The sequence below is a fragment of the Podarcis vaucheri genome (assembly GCF_965113315.1).
Source record: "Podarcis vaucheri genome assembly, chromosome: 7".
NCBI lineage: Eukaryota > Metazoa > Chordata > Lepidosauria > Squamata > Lacertidae > Podarcis > Podarcis vaucheri.
The window spans coordinates 86,492,564-86,513,063 of NC_138765.1; the positions used below are offsets into that span (position 1 = coordinate 86,492,564).

The 20,500-nt window shown below is 44.8% G+C and overlaps 1 protein-coding gene across 1 annotated transcript; it reads left to right on the top strand.

Annotated features, from left to right (window-relative positions):
* Positions 1-15,514: 15,514 nt before the first annotated feature.
* Positions 15,515-20,500, top strand: LOC309537599 (uncharacterized protein; the record flags this gene model as incomplete). Its single annotated transcript, XM_082232493.1, has 3 exons — positions 15,515-15,661; positions 19,192-19,278; positions 19,545-20,500. The coding sequence occupies exons 1-3, from the start codon at positions 15,562-15,564 to the stop codon at positions 20,498-20,500; spliced, it is 1,143 nt and encodes a 380-aa protein (XP_082088619.1). The 5' UTR covers positions 15,515-15,561.

Genomic DNA, 20,500 nt, shown 5'->3' on the forward strand with positions numbered 1-20,500 from the left:
CATGGATTTCTGAAAAATAAGTCATGTCAGACTAACCTGATCTCGTTTTTTGACAGAATTACAAGCCTGGTAGATGAAGGGAACGCAGTGGATGTAGCCTACCTTGATTTCAGCAAGGCATTTTACAAGGTGCCCCATGATATTCTTGTAAAGAAGCTGGTAAAATGCGGTCTTGACTATGCTACCACTCAGTGGATTTGTAACTGGCTGACTGACCGAACCCAAAGGGTGCTCATCAATGGTTCCTCTTCATCCTGGAGAAGAGTGACTAGTGGGGTGCCACAGGGTTCTGTCTTGGGCCCGGTCTTATTCAACATCTTTATCAACGACTTGGATGATGGACTCAAGGGCATCCTGATCAAATTTGCAGATGACACCAAACTGGGAGGGGTGGCTAACACCCCAGAGGACAGGATCACACTACAAAACGACCATGACAGATTAGAGAACTGGGCAAAAATAAACAAGATGAATTTTAACAGGGAGAAATGTAAAGTATTGCACTTTGGGCAAAAAAAATGAGAGGCACAAATACAAGATGGGTGACACCTGGCTTGAGAGCAGTACATGTGAAAAGGATCTAGGAGTCTTGGTTGACCACAAACTTGACATGAGCCAACAGTGTGACGCGGCAGCTAAAAAAGCCAATGCAATTCTGGGCTGCATCAATAGGAGTATAGCATCTAGATCAAGGGAAGTAATAGTGCCACTGTATTCTGCTCTGGTCAGACCTCACCTGGAGTACTGTGTCCAGTTCTGGGCACCACAATTCAAGAAGGACACTGACAAACTGGAACATGTCCAGAGGAGGGCAACCAAAATGGTCAAAGGCCTGGAAACGATGCCTTATGAGGAACGGCTAAGGGAGCTGGGCATGTTTAGCCTGGAGAAGAGGAGGTTAAGGGGTGATATGATAGCCATGTTCAAATATATAAAAGGATGTCACATAGAGGAGGGAGAAAGGTTGTTTTCTGCTGCTCCAGAGAAGCGGACACGGAGCAATGGATCCAAACTACAAGAAAGAAGATTCCACCTAAACATTAGGAAGAACTTCCTGACAGTGAGAGCTGTTCAACAGTGGAATTTGCTGCCAAGGAGTGTGGTGGAGTCTCCTACTTTGGAGGTCTTTAAGCAGAGGCTTGACAACCATATGTCAGGAGTGCTCTGATGGTGTTTCCTGCTTGGCAGGGGGTTGGACTCGATGGCCCTTGTGGTCTCTTCCAACTCTATGATTCTATGAGTCTATAACAGAAATGTGGCGTATGTAGTGTGTGAGTGTGAGTGTGTGTGAAGTTTGTGCAAACAGAATGATTGGGGTGGGGGGTTCCTGCTACACAGGCTCACAATCGACTTCTAACACTTAGTTGTAACACCAGCGAGGAAAGGAGCCTCTGAGGGATTCTTCTCCACAACTCAGGTTGTCCAGATCAACCATTCTTCGAAGGGCCCCCTTCCTTGGGTGTCTGTCCAAACCTCAGCCTTGGGAGGCAGGCAGGCAGGCTCATCTCTTTTCTCCCACACCTTCCACCATGAGAGGAACACCCTGGGGTTGTGAGGGGGGGGGAGAGAGAGAGACCCCCCTTTCTGGGAGAGCCCCCCTTTCCGCCCCCCCCGAGGGTCCCCCTTGTCTCTCTCTGTGTCTCTGAGGGAGGAGAGAGGAGGCGCCCCTCCCCCCGCTGCTGCTTCCCCTCAACGACTTTTCCCGCATTTTCCCAACTGCCTCGCCTCACTTTGCGCGCCAAGGATTCCTGGCCGACCAGGCGACCCTTTCCCGGGCCTTCAGGGGCGGATTTCTCTTCAGGATTCCTCTCGCTTAAGTACCTCTCTTGTCAATGGATCTGAAGGGATCAATTATTGGCCCAAAGCGGCTTGATTGATTAGCCATTTCCCGGGGTCCTTTGTAGGTGGTTCTCCTGGAAGCTCATTTTGGCCTCCCCCCAAGATCGCGAGGGCGTTTCATTCCTGGCCTGGGACACTTCTTCATCTCCCTATTTTCCTGGGGGGGGGAAAGGGGATTTTTGGGGAGGGGGAGGGGTCTCCTGGCTGGGAAGCCCCCTCCCCCCCCCCGAGCTGGAGGGTGTTTCTTGGGGGGGTGTCTGGAGGGAGCCATTTCTGAGCCCAAGGCACCTCCCGCCACTAGGCAGCCCTTCGCCTCTTCTCCCCCCCAGGAGATAAGGGGGGAGATAAGGGGGGCAGCCCCTAGAGCGCAGCCGCAGGAAAACTGAAGGCAGGGAGAGGGAGGGGAGGACCTGGGGCGCTCGGCTTGCCAAGGGTTAAAAGGAGCAGAGCTGGATTCCTAGAGAGGGCAGGAAGTGAAGGGGGAGGGGAAAGGTCCTCCAGAGCAGAAGCCCCTCCCTCCCCCTCCCTTCCTGCTTTCTTCTCTCTCCTTTGCAAAAGCCCCTCCTGGACTCACCTGAGTCTCCTCTCTCTTCCCCTGAGGGTGCAATGGGGAGAAGGGGCTGCAGCCAGACGGGAACATTCCCACATGGGGGGAGCACAGGGAGAAGAAAAGCCCTTCTGCATCTCCAGACCACTTCCTGTGTCCCAGATGCAACAACACATGTCTCTCCCCCAGATCTCACTCCCACTCCTAAGACAGATGGATGCCAACCAACCAACCATTCCCTCCCCTCACAATGCACAATGGGGCTTCCCCTCCTGTTACGGAAGGGGGGGGCATGTCTTCTTCACTACAATATATTTGCTCAATTTCTCTAGGACTCCATCACCCCTCCCCTGTCCTCCATAATCTCTCAAGTAATCCTGTCAAAATCACTCTGCCAAACCTTTCCTCGGGCAATGCCAGGTGACAGACTATGCGTACATGGACCATTGTCTTCTCAGGATGTGCTTATCTGCGCATATCTCCAGCTCTCTGCATATTCCCCCTCCCTCCTCCATATGTTAATCCAGTGTAACCCAACCTCTCCTTAATGTATTCATGATGTAATCTGTGTAACCCAACCTTTCCTTAATGTATTCGTGATGTAACTGGGAGGTATTTTGCACTGTATTCTGGGACATGGAGGGAAATTTCAAAAGTTCATGTCACCCCCTTTCTCGCTGTTCAATCTCGCCTTGAACCTGTTGCGCAATAAACTTGGACCTTCTGCAGTTTGCTCCTGTGTCCGGCTGAGCTCATTTTCTTCCGCAGGGACCCACGGACTTAGTCCGATGAGCTGGGTGGCAGAGTAACCCCGCACCCAGATTTTAGCCGTAACAGTTGGCTGCCCAACGTGGGGCTTGCGGTTCTCCCGAGCTGCTGACTGGGGGCCCCGAAATCTTCAGCCGGCTCCAGGCCATTTTGCCTGGGAAGATCCTTTTGGACCCCCAGCCATCTTCTGGGCGGTAATCGAAAGCCCTAGGAGTTCAGCCGGGGAGCAAAAGAGGGATCCAGCCGGCTTATTCATCGATCCCGGGATCATCATAGAAGACGCGTGAGTATAAGGAAAAAGGAAAATCCAGTGCACTGGTGGGAAGGGGGTGGAAGTCTCCTGGCAACTGAATTCTCTGCCCTCCTCTCTATCGCTCCTTCTTGCCTTTCTCTTGGTCCGGTTAGTGAGAGAGACCGGGGACCGCTGCTCAACCCGAAAGGGGGGTTCTGAGCTCTATCCCTTTTCCTTAAAATCTCCAGCCAGCCGCACCAATTGGGAACCCGAAAGTAAGACGGAGAGACCCGACTTGAAAGATAGCCGACTCTCTGCAACGGGCATCCCAGTTGAAAGCAAGGGGTTGGAGCTCTCTTTCCGATCTTCCCGAGCGTCCTTTCTAGGGGGCAGGAAGTGGTCTTGCTTTCTATCCCAATCCCAGCCGCACCGGTCGAGCTACATACCACGTGTACTGTAAGCTCGCTTCCGAAAGCAAGGGGGATTTTCGACCCAAAATTCTATCCAGGGACCACCCGATCTGGCACTGCATGGCGCGGGCGTCCAGTAGGGCCCCTTTTCCTGAGATGTGACGATAGGTAGGAGGTTGCCAGGAGGGATAGCCCATGAGGAATTGGGCAGGACCGGCAGAGTGGAAAGAGACCCCAGGTTACAGGAAATAAGGAAATAAGGAAATAGGAAATGGAACGCAAGGAACCGGATAGCTAGAGCTCTCTAAAACCCACTAAGGAAGTTGCCAGGCAACTAGAAGCCCCTTCTCCTCTCTACTATACGTCCCTGTACTAAGCATACCAAACCCCTAGACATACCAATCCTAATCAACCCCTCTTTTTCCCCTTCTCTATCCCAGACACCCCCCAAAAAAAGAAAAAAGCAAAAAAGCAACAACAGCAACGCATGCATCTATAAAGGGGTACCCAGTCAACCAAGCGTTGTGAGCCCTACCAGTCTGATTACCTGGTGGTGTGTTTGAAGAGGCAAGGAGGCTCATAAAACCATGTGGGACCTTCCTACTAATTTCACTTAATGAAGCCAAAGGTAGTGGCCCATCTCCTTGCAATAACCAACTAAAGGATGAGAATATATGTTTACATGTTGTCTGTTATGTGTGTTGTCTGTTAATACATATATGAGAAGATGTATGTTTACATGTTGTCTGTTATGTGTGTTGTCTGTTCCTTCTGTCTCTGGCAGACTGCCTTTCTTAAGTGTGCATAGTTTAAACTGCAAGCTTGCTTCAAAATTTAAATCTAAGGAAGCCATGCTGGATCTTAGCAGTCCTAAATAAGACAAAAATTGAGAATGAAGTGTGCAAATGTTTACCCCACCTCTTGCTTTGCCCCAACTTTTGAGATTGTGAGTCTACAGTCTTATTTTGGAAGGTGCTGATAACCTAATGTTTCTGCTGCAAAAGCCTAGTTGAGCCAACTGCTCTCTCAAGCTAAAATGCAGTGTATGTACTTCATTAAGCATATGCCTATAAAAGTATGGTGTTCATTCAAAGAAAAATATTTGAATCCAGTTTTAACTTTGATTTGGTTGGACAGAAGAGTTATTGTAAGGCTCCTGATATCAGTCTCTATAAGACTTCATGGCCTCTTTTGTTAGAAAATGCCCCCCCTCCCCCTTGTTTCACTCTGCCTCTTTCAGTTGTTTTCCCCCTTCTTACTTCTGTGCCAGGTAAATTTACTCCCGAGTAAGCTTCCTTTAAAGGAAACTGCAAAGAGGGGAGGGGGGCAACACTCGTGTATTCCCTTAAAAAAAAAAAAAATCAAATCTAGGGCTGCTTTAACTGTGCTTTATAAGAGATCCTCTCCCTATCTTACGAAAACTGTTCACTTCAATCTTCCTTAAATATCATTTCAAACTCACTCAAACTATCTCAAGATCTGCAAAAAGGGTTCTGTGTAAAGTTATGTACTTTTATTTTCCTCTTCCTTAGTACATGATAGGAGCATAGATGTTTCCTTTCCCAGCTGTAAATCTGTACTTAAATGTGTATGCCTCTTTGGTAGTACAAATCTTGCTGCAAAATCTTGCTGTGAACCCTATATTTTGGAGGGTTGGACTAGATGACCCCAGGGTCCCCTTTCAACTCTCCCGATTTGTGGCTGTGTGGAAGGACATGTGTCTGCAAGCATTGGAGGGTACTTCTTAAATTCTGGTGACGTGATGGAGTTGAAATTCAACCTAGCTATGCTCTTTAGTTTTAAAAGGTGAGAGGTGAAGCCCAACTGGTAATATCAAGCATTTAAGTGATTACAGTGTTCATCATTTTGTCTATTATTTTAAAAAAAAAATCAAACTTAAAAGTCCATTAAAAGTTTAAGCACATAAAAATTCATATAATCAAGTAGAATTAGCCTTGACCATCCATCCTGTAAATAAAGGGCAGTAAAATTTGTCTGCAGATGGTAAGGCTGAGAATGTTAAAAAAAAAAAAAATCATATGAATTCTAACTCTCTGGCCATTTTACTCATAAATAAGAGAGCGGTTGATTGTTCCGCGAATGACCAGATAAAATGACCAATAATGATAGTCCTTTCCTGTACATAAAGGAAGCACTCCTGTTGCTTGAGCTGAAATTGCTAGCTTTGGTGAATACTTAAATTGCTGAGTTTCTCTTTTTTTGTTGTTTTAAAATCTAACCCTATTTTTAAAATCTACTCCTTACCTTTCCCTTCCTTATTCTAATTGAGCCAAAGGATGCAACATTTTCAATGGTATAAAAGGTTTGCTGAGACATGAACTCTGCACATGCACAGAGGCTAGATCAGCTTTAAAAAAAAAAAAAGAGAGAGCGAGAGAAAGGAGGGGGGAGAGAGAAGGTTTGGAGAGCGTGAAACCTATACAAATTTCCTTATGTAAAACTTGGAACCATTGAGCGAAATCATCCTTAATGTGTTTTGCTCCAGGGCTACTTAAGACAATAGAGTTTGCTCCAGGGCTACTTAAGACAATAGAGTTAAGTACTGGACATGCCAAATTCTTTTCACAGGTAAATATCAAAGCACTCCCACTGTGAGTTCCTCTCTTGAGTAGTTTCCCCCCCCCATGGGATTTAAATTTTATAACAGTTTTCTTGTGTGTGTGTGTATGTGTATATGCCTATGCATTTTAGGAACAGCATTTCCTGACAGACCTCTCACATGAAATAATTTTCCCTTTTAACAGAGTGTCCTTTCTGAGGGGATGCAAACAGTGATTTAAATACTCTATAAAAAGTAATTGCATTTGTTTTCCTTTTGTCTTACTTCCCTTAAAGCCAAACAGTCACTTTCTTTCTGTTCAGCAAAACAAGTCTGAATCCCTGCTATATTAGTTGATTTCCTTCTATCTCTTTGTGGCTTTGACATTAATTTTTAGGTTACAAATAATCTGTTTTCCTTTATTAAGTTCGTTTTATCAGTTCTTCCATTATATATATGAAATTAATCGAAGCACAACCAAACATTGTTTGTGGAATGGTATTTGTTTACCTTTTGCCTGAGCATTTCTTAATTCTGTCATTTTGGCTAGTGCAAGGTACTTGCACAACTTTAAATTGCCATTCATTTTCTTGGTATTAACTCATTTCCCAGTATTCCACTATTAACATTACAGCTGATGTCACATCAAGAAACACTTTTATTTTCATTTGGGATGTTAGAATGCCAAAACAGATTACTTCAGGTTACTTATTAATTGTGTGTCTTAGCATTTATTTATTTTTGGTTCCTCATAGCTCATTTTGTGTGTTTGTGTTTTACTTTGGGGACATGTTCATCACATGTTGAAAGTCAGTTTCATGAAGTTCTTTTATCAGATAGCACATGGTGAATTTTAAGTTTTTCCCCATTGTTTTCCCATCTTTTCAGTCTAGTGGTTTTGATAATATATTTAATAATAATTCTTTTCTAAATCTGATGTCCTTGTGTCAAGTTTGTTTTCATCTGACTGGTAATCTAATTTTTTGCTTTCTTTTGTATTTTTTTAACCTTTGTATTTTTTCAGTTCTCTTTCTATACATGTGGAGCATTTTTTATTTTATAATATGAAAAGAACAACAACAACAAAAACTAAGTGAAGGAAAGCAAACAAACTTAGCAGATAATAACAGTAATTATATGGAAATGTGATAATAAATAATACTAAATAGTAAATTTTATTTCTATCCTGCCCTCCCCAGCCGAAGCTGGGCTCAGGGCGGCTAACAACAATCAAAATAGTCCAATAATGATAATGAATAAAATGTTTAATCCACTAACATTGTTATTATTTGCAGCTTCCCATGGAAACTGGAGGACATCCTTTTTGCCTTTTGCCCCTTCCTTGTCTAACTGTTTTTAAGTCACCCCAAAACCCTGCCCCTTACAGGATATCACTTCTACAGATGTGCAATGATGAAAAGCAGCAACAACCCCTCAACAACCCCTCAACTCAGTTCTTCGCTATCACGAGACCTGCAACACCAGAGTTTTCAAAGTGGCCACAGCTATCTCTTTAAAATGATATAGACTGACGGGGGGAGGGGCTGACAAAGGGGGGAGGAGTTGAATTGCAAGGACATTTTTTCACTTGAACCTCAAGCCTCTGCTCCAAGATTCAAAAGATACATACGTAAAAGATCACAATGGTGTCAAGATATGCAACAGATATTTAATTATTTTGTTTTGTATTATGTGTTATTATGTAAGAATGTTGAAATGTGTCTGACAGTGTGATTTCCACAAAGGGGGGCAATTTATTGTGTGTAACTGTTTTTATGTTTAATGTCTTATTCCTTACACACCAGTGGAGAATTCTCATGCATTTTATACTTTCTAATAGCTCACACTATTGTGTAGTCCAATGTTTAGATAACCACAATTCGTTGTCCCACCTGGCACTATGCCAACCTTCCCTACCCATTTTAAAAATGTGCTAAAACTTGCTTTACCAAGGAGAAGCTTCTAAGAAACATGAAGGTGGATATGCTTTGGTTTAGCAGGAATGATTCCTTATAGACTTAAATTGACTTATTTGGACAACTGCCCTTGTTAAGAATGGTTTTCTTTTAACAGATTGGTTTGAAGAGTTGAGAACCATGGGGCAAGATAAATTCAAATTGGACTCAGTTTGAATTGGGCACGTGTATCCAGGCTGCAATTAGCCTTTTGGTCCTTTAAGTGCAAGTGAGCAACCCCCATGCGTGCAAAACCACAGCCTATAATAAAATCCCATAGCTAAAGGCCAAGGTGAAGACATCTCCCTCAGAGATGCCCAAACCTGTGCCAGCTATGGTGAATGCCAGGCGACATGGTTAAATGAAAGCCCCGAGGGGATTCAACAGACAGGATGTGTTGCTGTAGCACTATGTCAGTGTGAGACCACAGAAGAGCTACCTTGACACCTGAGAACACAAAATGGCGGGGGGGGGGGAAGCAAACTGCACTTTGCAGTCATTAGTGGACCTTCCTGCCTAAATGTAAAGCATAGATCACTATTGAGAAAATATTTCTTCCAAGGTGCTAGAATACCACAAGTAACTGAGCAACAAAATATTAATTTACGTGATATCCTATGTCTAGCTATGTGTACTGTTACACCATTATATTTCTGTGCAAATATCCTTAAAGCAGCATGATATGCAAGTCCCTTTCAGGTTTGCATAAACCCACACATCTGGTACGGTAGATACCAAGTTATTATTTAGCGCATATATATAACACGCGTGTACATTGTATTCGTCCGTGTTGCTCCCTCTTTTGCTGCCCTGCTCAACCCACCTCCTTTCCATTAGAGCGTATTCCCACTCACAGGGAAAACCTACATTCACCGAGATTTAGGGTGCGGAGAAAAGATTTGCAAGTTCTTACAGAACTTTAATGCAAATCTATCTCCGAATGGGGGACTGTTACGGAAGGGGGGGCATGTCTTCTTCACTACAATATATTTGCTCAATTTCTCTAGGACTCCATCACCCCTCCCCTGTCCTCCATAATCTCTCAAGTAATCCTGTCAAAATCACTCTGCCAAACCTTTCCTCGGGCAATGCCAGGTGACAGACTATGCGTACATGGACCATTGTCTTCTCAGGATGTGCTTATCTGCGCATATCTCCAGCTCTCTGCATATTCCCCCTCCCTCCTCCATATGTTAATCCAGTGTAACCCAACCTCTCCTTAATGTATTCATGATGTAATCTGTGTAACCCAACCTTTCCTTAATGTATTCGTGATGTAACTGGGAGGTATTTTGCACTGTATTCTGGGACATGGAGGGAAATTTCAAAAGTTCATGTCACCCCCTTTCTCGCTGTTCAATCTCGCCTTGAACCTGTTGCGCAATAAACTTGGACCTTCTGCAGTTTGCTCCTGTGTCCGGCTGAGCTCATTTTCTTCCGCAGGGACCCACGGACTTAGTCCGATGAGCTGGGTGGCAGAGTAACCCCGCACCCAGATTTTAGCCGTAACACCTCCCCACCCCCTCCTGGTGCCCCTTCAAGTTGGCTTGAGGGCAGGGGCAGGAGCCACCCCACCAGATGAAGGGAGAGGAGGTCCTTCCATCTGGAAAATGGGAATGCTTGCAAAGATTTCCATGAAGATGAGTGCCATATAGATAATAATATTATTATTACGTGAATTCCCCCGCTTACACAAAGATTAATACAGTGGTACCTCGGGTTAAGAACTTAATTTATTCTGGAGGTCCATTTTTAACCTGAAACTGTTCTTAACCTGAGTTACCACTTTAGAAAATGGGGCCTCCACTACCACCACCATGCAATTTCTGTTCTAATCCTGAAGCAAAGTTCTTAACCCAAGGTACTGTGTCTGGGTTAGTGCAGTCTGTAACCTGAAGCATCTGTAACCCGAGGTACCACTGTACCCATCAATTAAATACACAACAAAATTGTTACAGAAAAGAACAGAGCAACGTGTAGAATAATATCATCTTTATTCCCCCTTTTTCCCTTAGGGTCCAGTGTGCTTTGAAGACGTAGCTGTTCCTTTCACAGAGGAGGACTGGGCTTTGCTGGATCCTGACCAGAGAGCTCTGCAGAAGGAAGTCAAGGAGGAGAATCCTGGGATCGTGGCCTCTCTGGTAAGGCTCCCTGCTGGATCATAAGATCAGTTTTCAAATTCCATACAGATCTCTGAAGGACAAACCTCCTCTATTTTGAGGGAGCCCAATAGCGCCACCTGCAGCACCTGAGATGTTAACACACCCACAACTCTCCATAGGAGATGCATCTCCTGTTCTGTCTGGGAATATTCTTCCACCAGTCCTGCCTTTTCAAACCAGGATGAGGCTGCTCTGAGCTGCCCAGGCCTTCTTCAATGTAGGCTTCAGAGATCTTAGGGACATGGAGGTACATCCTGTCTAATTTTCTTTTTCCCTTTCTACATTTGTCTGGCTTCGTTCTTTTGGTGAATCTAATTTTCCATGAAATATTTCCTGCAAGGGACTGTTTAGAATGTGGAAAAAGCTTCACCTAGGAAACCCGTCTCAATTTCCATTAAATAAAACACAGCGGGGATAATCATAGAATTTTAGGAAATGGTATAAGGCATATGGTATAACTGGTATTAGGAAACTTCATGAGGAATTAAGGGGAAAGATAGCGTTGACCCGGAGTAGTTACAACATTTATGGTCTCTCCCCGAGTGCCAGGGACCCTCCTCCAAAGAGAGCTTTTTTTTGTCAGAATTATTTCTTTTTTTCCAATTTTTGGCAATTAATTGGCAATAAATGTTCTCACTGCCACTGTGGCGTAAAGAAATATTTCCTTATTTAAAACATCTTTATCAAATTTTCTGTTATTGCCTCACAAGCCGTAAAATTCCAACTCTCCTTCCATAATTTTCCCCATGATGTTACTTGAATAGGTTTCCCTAAATCCATAGCCAATTTGATCATTACCGCCTTTACCTGTTCATCCAGATCCTCCCACTCCAATAAGATTCCATAGATTTTACAAATTACTTTTGTTTTGTTTTGTAGTAAATCTTTATCCAATACTGAAATTGCAAAACCCTTTTTCTTGTCAGCTTTGAAGACCTCATTTATTTGCTGATACTGGATGCACCCTGTTAGGTGGTGTTTTATTTCCTCCCGCAGTTTGGCCAAACTCATGCTGGTAGCTTCGAGAACACTGTCCAATCATCTCGTCCTCTGTCGTCCCCTTCTCCTTGTGCCCTCCATCTTCCTGGTATAATTCCTCTGGAGAGCCAGTGTGGGGTAGTGGTTAAGAGTGGTAGACTCGTAATCTGGGGAACCGGGTTCGCGTCTCCGCTCCTCCCCATGCAGCTGCTGGGTGACCTTGAGCCAGTCACACTTCTTTGAAGTCTCTCAGCCCCACTCACCTCACAGAGTGTTTGTTGTGGGGGAGGAAGGGAAAGGAGAATGTTAGCCGCTTTGAGACTCCTTCGGATAGTGATAAAGCGGGATATCTTCTTCTTCTTCTCCTCCTCCTCCTCCTCCTCCTCCTCCTCCTCCTCCTCCTCTGTTTATTCTTGCCCCCTCTTCTTGATGTCTTCTGCTTCTGTTAGGTCCTTACCACTTTGGTCCTTTATTATGGTAATCTTTGTACAAAATGTTCCTTTCATATCTCCAATTTTCTTGAACAGATCTCTGGTTTTCTCCCATTCTATTGTTTTCCTCTATTTCTTTGCATTGCTCGTTTAAGAAGGCCCTCTTGTCTCTCCTTGCTATTCTTTGGAAATCTGTACTCTATTTCTTGTAGGTCTGCCTTGGATTCGTATCAAGATCATTCTATCATTTTTGAGATTGCATCCCAGTACAGCTTTTGCCACTCTTTTCTTGACTATGAGGGCCATTTCATTTCTTTTACGGGATTCTTGCCCACAGTAGTAGTTATGATGGTCATCTGAACTGAATTCGCCCATTCCCGTCCATTTTAGTTCACTGATGCCCAGGAATGCCAATATTTATACTTGCCATCTCATTTTTGACCACATCCAACTGTATACCACTGGAGAGGTATAGAAATGTGGCTTCTCTTGGGAAGGGGCCACCCCATTTGTGCTTCTCCAGGTGCAGGAGAATATCTAGGGCAGGAGAATCCCTGCAGGGCGTCTGAGGCTCCCTTTCCTTCTTCCTCTCTCCCAGGACCCTCCAGCTCGTTTTGGCTCCTTGACTCCTCAGGAAGGATAAAAGGGACAGATTCTGCAACCCTAGTGAGGATGGAAGGGGGAAGATGGACGGTTGACCTGGTCAGGTTGTCTCCTGCATCCCTCCTCTCAACCTCTGAGCGTTCCCTCCCAGGGACCTCCGAGAGATCTGGTGAGTTCCAGGGGAGGGGAGATGGGAACATGGAGGGATGGAGGGTGAAGAGGGAAAGTTCTCTGGCCAGAAATGAGATAAAGCAGGGATTTTGCTGTGGGTGGGGCCCCCAACATATTGGGAGGCTTCCCCTCCAGCCAGAAAATCCCTGCAAGGCCTCTGAGGCTCCCTTTGCTTCTTCCTCTCTCCCAGGACCCTCTAGTTGTTTTGGCTCCTAAATTCCTCAGGAAGGGGATGGGGACCTGGATGGATGGAGCCAGAGAGGAATTGGGGCCTCCTCAGCTTGGGGGTGGGGGGGAGGCAGTCAGGCGGATGGAGATGGAGAAGGGGAGCACCTTTTCGGGCTCCCCCACCTGCCTGCTTGCCTGCCTACTCCTTTGTCATCTGCAGGCAATTTGAGCTAGGAATAGATCACAGCTCCCTGCCCATCACGATGTGTTGGCAGCTCAAAATGTCTAAAACCAGTTCTGTGATCTGAATGCCCTGCCAATGTCAGACAACTCACTGATCCATCGCGCAGCACTGGACTCCTTAAAGGAACCTGACCCTGCTGTGCAGTGATCAGTATATGGTATAAGGCATATGGTATAAGGAAACTTCATGAGGAATTAAGGAGAAAGACAGTGTTGACATGGAGTAGTTACAAAATGTATGTTCTCTTCCCGAGTGCCACAGACCCTCCTCCAAAGAGAGCTTCTCTGAAGAAAGCACAAGCAAAAATTACTCAATTTTACGTGAATAAGAAAATGAGGAAGTGGCTAAGAAACAGCAGGAGCCAGATCCTATTACTGACCTTATAGGATCTCTCAGCAGCTCTAAGGATGAGCAGAAAGAGGTTTGGAGCCCAGGCAGCTCAACTGCTAAGTCATCTCTGGCACTGAGACCAGGAGCTCAAGCGACTCAAGGCCAAATTCAGGCTAAACAAGTAGAGGAACTAATCTGAAAGCAAATTTCAAAATTAAAGCAAGTATAAAAGACTGCTACTCCCAAACTTCTGGGACCAAAGAGGGACTATCAGTCATTGGGTGGCTTGTAGTACTAACAGAGGACATGGAACGCCTAAAATCCTTTTTGGCTGACTGTAATAAAGTTATTATCATCCTGATAGGTACTTGTAGAACCTTCTGAATAAAATCTAGCAGAGTCTGTGGAACCAGATAATACAACAATTTCTCTTTCCATACCATTAAAAATAGATCAATAAGGGAGGTTTGATTCGTCCACATGGCAAAAGGAGGTCTAAAAGTACAAAGAAGAGCAAAAATGTTAAAAAAAATTAAAATAGTGCAATATTAAAAAGTTGACTTGAAAATACTTTTTAACTTACTTAAGAGCAGCTCATGCTCTGGGTCCAGACAGAACACTAAGAAGCTTGTACTATGCTAGAATCTGCACACCAGATCCCTATATCAATATGAAACGATATGCAAGGTTATCAAATGGTCTGATGTCCTATCAAAAGCCAAAACCAAACCAACTAGGGAGAGGGTTTTCATAAAAAGGAATTGGAAATGGGTGCTGTCTCAAAATAAGCTACTTCTCTCAAGCTACCCTAAGCCTTTGGGAATCTTGTCACAAGAGGAGCGTAAAGTTTGTGAATATGGTGTCTAAGCACAGAGAATATCTATGGAGGAGTGGTGTATCAGTCTCAAGATTATTCAGAAATGTGGCATCACCAGCTCCTCTGCTTCCACATTCAGCAACACCTCCAAAAAGTCCTCAATCCAAGGCAGACTATTATCCTTTAGTTGACATATACTCTGCAGGTGACAATCCTGACTAGTCAGCTGACCTGGACCCCAAGGAACCCCATAAATCAGACAGCCCAGGGTCCTTGCACTTGAGAAATCTGGGGAAGGACCTACTTGATAGAACTGAAAAGAATTGATTACATGCCTTCTGTGCTGTGCCATAAGTAGCCCAGAATGAAATATTCTCCAGATTGGACCTCTGACGTTCCTGCCTAATGAGTTTGAAGAAGGAACACAAGGGCTCATGCAAGTAGAACTTGACCCTTTGTGCTCCAGATCCAGCCCACCAGATATTCCAGCATGAGTTGAATTGATGGGCTGAAAAGCCACCTCCCCCCACCAGCAGGTTAATGAACCCTCTTTCCTACCAATTGGAGATGAAAAGCTTCCCCAAAGATTTGGTCCCCATGCAGGAGGCAAATATGGCCACATCTGCCTGGCTTGCAATGAGAGAGCTCAAAGATTGTGAACTGGGCTCTGCATACAAAGAACCCAGCATGCAGGCACCTACAGCACATGTACAGTGGTACCTCGGGTTCCATACGCTTCAGGTTACAGACCCCGTGAACCCAGAAATAGTGCTTCAGGTTAAGAACTTTGCTTCAGGGTGAGAACAGAAATCGTGTGGCGGCAGCACGGCGGCAGCAGGAGGCCCCATTAGCTAAAGTGGTGCTTCAGGTTAAGAACAGTTTCAGGTAAGTATGGATCTCTGGAACGAATTAAGTACTTAACCTGAGGTACCACTGTAATAGCTACTCTGCTATTTTCTGCCCATGCTCTGGGGTTGCAGTTTTCAGGCTTAGGGACAGGGTGGTGACTGTTTTTTGCACCAAGTTCTGTTCATAAGCCCCAATGAGTTCAATGGGATCAAGTCTCAGGTCACTATTGTGCAGACCCTGCCATCCTTATGAAGTGGGGTGATTAGCAAACGGGAAACTGCAAGCACTGGAGATGTTTACAAATGGGGCTTCTGATGAGAAGGGGCTGTCCTATTTGTGCTTCTCCAGGGGCAGGAGAATATCTAGGGCAGGAGAATCCCTGCAGGGCCTCTGAGGCTCCCTTTGCTTCTTCCTCTCTCCCAGGACCCTCCAGCTTGTTTTGGCTCATTGACTCTTCAGAAAGGGTAAAAGAGACAGATCCTGCAAAGCTAGCAAGGATGGAAGGGGGAAGATGGACGGTTGACCTGGTCCGGCTGTCTCCTGCATCCCTCCCCACAACCTCTGAGCGTTCCCTGCCAGGGACCTCCGAGAGATCTGGTGAGTCCCAGGGGAGGGGAGATGGGGACCTGGATGGATGGAGCCGGAGAGGAATTGGGGCTTGCTCAGCTTGGGGGTGGGGGCAGGCAGGCAGGCGGATGGAGATGGAGAAGGGGAGCACCTTTTCGGGCTCCCCCACCTGCCTGCCTGCCTGCCTGCCTGCGCCTTTGTCATCTGCAGGCAATTTGAGCTAGGAATACATCACAGCTCCCCGGCCAACACGATGTATTGGCAGCTCAAAAGGTCTAAAACCAGTTCTGTGATCTGAATGCCCTAGCAATCTCTGACAACTCACTGATCCATCGCGCAGCACTGGACTCCTTAAAGGAACCTGACCCTGCTGTGCAGTGTGAACTCAGATGGGGCCTCCGTGTGTTGCCTTTTACTCTTCTTTTTGTATAACTTTTATTAACTTTATAAAACAGGGAACATAGGAATAATAGATGATACAAATATGTGGGCTGAGTCTGTATATCTCAAACATAGCAGAATAAATTTGCAGGAGTATCTATAACATATAGTTCATCATTAGTGGTCAGTGTATGAGTTCTGGGTCCATGAATTGCTTTCAACTGAAACAAAAAAAGGGGAAACAGGAGAGCACAGAGAACATTCAACATCACAGAGCCAAATGCCTGGACTGGAGCTCTTGTGGCCGTTGTGCTTAGATTAAGTGAGTAATAGTCATTTTTCCTCTTCTGTTACCAATGAAACAATACCGAGTTGGTCTTATCATGAAAATGGGAGGGGGGGTTTCAAAGTGAAGAAAGAGATATACGTATAAATGTAAATATTTTCCTGTTTTAATTTTTTTAAATTATTATTATTATTACTGGTTCTCACATATTATTTTACAATACAGATGTACCAAAGCCAACACCATTCCCTCCCCATCCCCCCCCATACATTTACATTTCTATTTCCTCAATCCATCATATTATCCTTTTCTCCCTCCTCCCACTTCCCTCCTCCCCACTGGATTTCCTCCACATTATGCAATTTACAATAATCTTTGCATTCTACAACCTTCTCAAATCATCTTCATATTCTTATTATCTTTCCTTACTAATTTTTCTTCCATCATGTCGCTGGAGGCCCCCCTTTCATTCACACCCACACGTAATACACAAGCACCACACTCACACACGCACGCATCCCCCTTGACCCAAGAGATGTCCCTTTAGAGGGCCATCTCTTTTTTAAAAAAGCCTTCCGTAAATAAGGAAGCGCTAGCCTGACAGCCTTTCGCTATAACACTCCGCATCGCCCTATCTGTATTACGAGTAGACCGGCCGCCTGAACTCTGGGTCAATCGGCGGCCGCCTCAGCCAATCAGCGTTATCGAACAGCGCCCCTTGCGGCGGCCACGCAGATACTGCAGGCTACAGGCGCTCTTTTCCCTTGCCTTTGACAGCTTTCAATACAAAGTTTCCGAGTTCAATCGACCATGACTGATTTAATCAAAATGTTGCAAGTTGCTTCCGGAAAGCGAAAGTGCTTCGAACTTCAAGAACAGTATTCTTTATAAATTCACCAAAAATCAGCCATACCTCGGATTCTCACCGGACCACTTTTATTTTACTACATATTACAAGGACTATCAAAGGGGGGTGGCCTGATACTGGGCAGCCATAATCCCTTGACCGAGCAGTCACGTACTCTGCGGCCCTTCCCAGTTGATGTGACAACCTTGATAGCCATCGTGATGGGCTCAGACAGAAGGCTATCAGGGATACAATGAACTGCATGTTTTAGTGTATTCCGCGCGGACTCTCACAAAGGACTGTGACCGGATTCCCCTCAGGGGGCAGGAAACTTCGCCCTTTCCCTTTGTTCTTAAATATGACTCGTGTGGGGAGGGGAGAGGAGGCTCCAGCCAGGTGTCAGGACACTCGGATTACCTGTGCAGCCCCTCCTCGACTCCTCCTATTTTTAATATAATCATGATGTAAATATGATGTAATTCTGAGGGTGTAGCTTAGGGGATTAGTAACTAATAAAAGTCTCCCTTTGTTCGGGGCTTCCATCTTGCTTCACCTCGTGGGCGGTGGGAGTCCTGTCGCGACAGTCTTTCCTCTGAATAAAGACCGAGCCTACTGGCTGCTGTTTTGCTCTGAATTGCTCTGGTTGGTGTCTTCATTTGTCCAAGAGAGCCCTCGGATTTTCCGGTAACAAGTGCTTCACATTTTAATCTAGGCATATTAGCGTATCTTTCCTTGAGCAATATTTTGCCATATATTCATCAAAACATTTCCACTTGGTTGTCAAGCCTCTGCTTAAAGACCTCCAAAGTAGGAGACTCCACCACACTCCTTGGCAGCAAATTCCACTGTCAAACAGCTCTTACTGTCAGGAAGTTCTTCCTCATGTTTAGGTGGAATCTTCTTTCTTGTAGTTTGGATCCATTTCTTCTTATAGCAGTTAATTTTGCCCGAATTAAATATTCATCTAGTTTACAAATCCATTCCTCCTTTGTGGGTATAGTTTGTGACTTCCACCGAGCAGCAATCACTATTCTAGCAGCTGTACTTGTGGAATGTAATGGCGTCCGCCACACTTTCCTGTGCCAACTCTCCGTGCCAACTGTGAGCCTTAAGCTGTCTTCCTGGCTCCAAGCCGAGTTTCGCAGCAGCGGTCGTGCCTTGGGTGGGTGATAAATCCAAGGCTGTACGCAGGCTTCTTGCTCATCTAAGAAGTCTTTAATCATTGTACAGAAAAACATCATAAATCAACCTGGAGATCGAGCGGACATCTCCTCGGCTTGACAGCTAAAAACGAAAGTAATTCACACACAAAGAAAGATTCCCGTATGTGAACAAAACCACACCTCAGAATGTTAGACGTCACACAGAACTGTTTAACCCTGTAAGTTCTGATTCTCCTCACAGTACTTGCATATAGAAAAATCCCCCCCCCCCGGTGGTATCTCTTCATCTCTCAATCCAAGAGATATGTCTCTGGTTTCTTTGTTATTGATATTTTCAACATCTTCTTTAGTTCTTCGTGCACTACTATCCCAAATTTCTTAATTTCCTCACACCTCCACCACATCTGTATTGTTGTTCCTATTTTTCCACCACATCTCCAACAGAGGTTGGATTTCAATTTGTATATCTTTGCCAGCTTAACTGGTGTTAAATGCTACCTATAGAACATCTTTACAAAATGTTCTTTAATGGTATATGAGGCAGTAAATCGTATAGCCTCTCGCCAGAGTTTCTCCCATTGCTCTAGATAGATAGTATGTCTGAGATCCTGAGACCATCTAATCATCGTTTCTTTCATTTCCTCCTCCATCAATTCCCAGTGCAATAAAAGACTATAGGTTTTGGATAACAATTTCTTGTTATTCTGTATCACTGTGACTTTAAATTTCAAATCTTCTTTCTCAAATCCTTTCTTTTTATCTGAGTTGAATATACTTCTAAGTTGTATATATTGCCATCTGTCAATTTAAATTTTGACCAACCAGATTGAGATACCTTCTGATGGGGAGTGTTCAGGTGAAGATGTTGCTGTTTGTTTCACAGACAAGGGGTGGACGTTGCTGAATCCTGACCAGAGAGCTTTGCATAAAGAAGTCAAGGAGGAGAATCTTGGGATCATGGACTCTCTCAGTAAGGATCCCTGTTGGATCATAATATAAGTTGTGATTGGAGATGGAGTGGATTCCATGATTGAGCCAGAACAAAATCTATCCCAGATTAAAGCCAATAAATATCTCAGTTAATACCAGAAAACAAAAACAGTAAAACCTATAGTAAGGCCTCACATCTAATTCTCTTCTGTTCTTCCTCTATCACAAGCATTCATTAACATTGTTCAATAATCTGGAGTTCCCATTTCCTCCTGAGACTCTGATTAGCTTCTCTCTTTATTGCAGATGGTGATAAATTAGAAGGGAAGAACAAGGGGGAGCACAACAGAATCCACATAGCGGAGAAGTCATATAAATATTCAGAGTGTGGAGAGAACATCCGTCAGAGCTCCCAGTGCACCTCCCGTCAAAGAAAGAGCTTCATTCGAAGGAATAGCCTCACTTCACACGAAAGAACACAGAGTAGGGAGAAATCGTATCAGTGCTTGGAGTGTGGAAAGAACTTCAGTTACCGCCAGAATCTCACTTCCCATCAAAGAGTTCATAGAGGGGAGAAACCCTATCAGTGCTTGGAATGTGGAAAGAGCTTTCGTGTGAGTGGTGAACTCACTTCCCATCAAAGAGTTCATAGAGGGGAGAAACCCTATCAGTGCTTGGAATGTGGAAAGAGCTTTCATCTGAGTGGTGATCTCACTTCCCATCAAAGAGTTCATAGAGGGGAGAAACCCTATCAGTGCTTGGAATGTGGAAAGAGCTTTCGTGTGAGTGGTGATCTCACTTCCCATCAAAGAATCCATACAGGGGAGAAACCCTATCAGTGCTTGGAATGTGGAAAGAGCTTTCGTGTGAGTGGTGATCTCACTTCCCATCAAAGAAGTCATACAGGGGAGAAACCCTATCAGTGCTTGGAATGTGGAAAGAGCTTTCGCCAGAGTGGTGATCTCACTTCCCATCAAAGAATCCATACAGGGGAGAAACCCTATCAGTGCTTGGAATGTGGAAAGAGCTTCAGTCAAACCACCAAACTCACTTCCCATCAAAGAATTCATACAGGGGAGAAACCCTATCAGTGCTTGGAATGTGGAAAGAGCTTTCGTCAGAGTGGTGATCTCACTTCGCATCAAAGAATTCATACAGGGGAGAAACCCTATCAGTGCTTCGAATTTGGCTGCTTTCCCAGGACACCGGACCCTAGTCGTGCAATTAAACAAGGTGAATCTGGGGGTAATTATCCCTGTTGA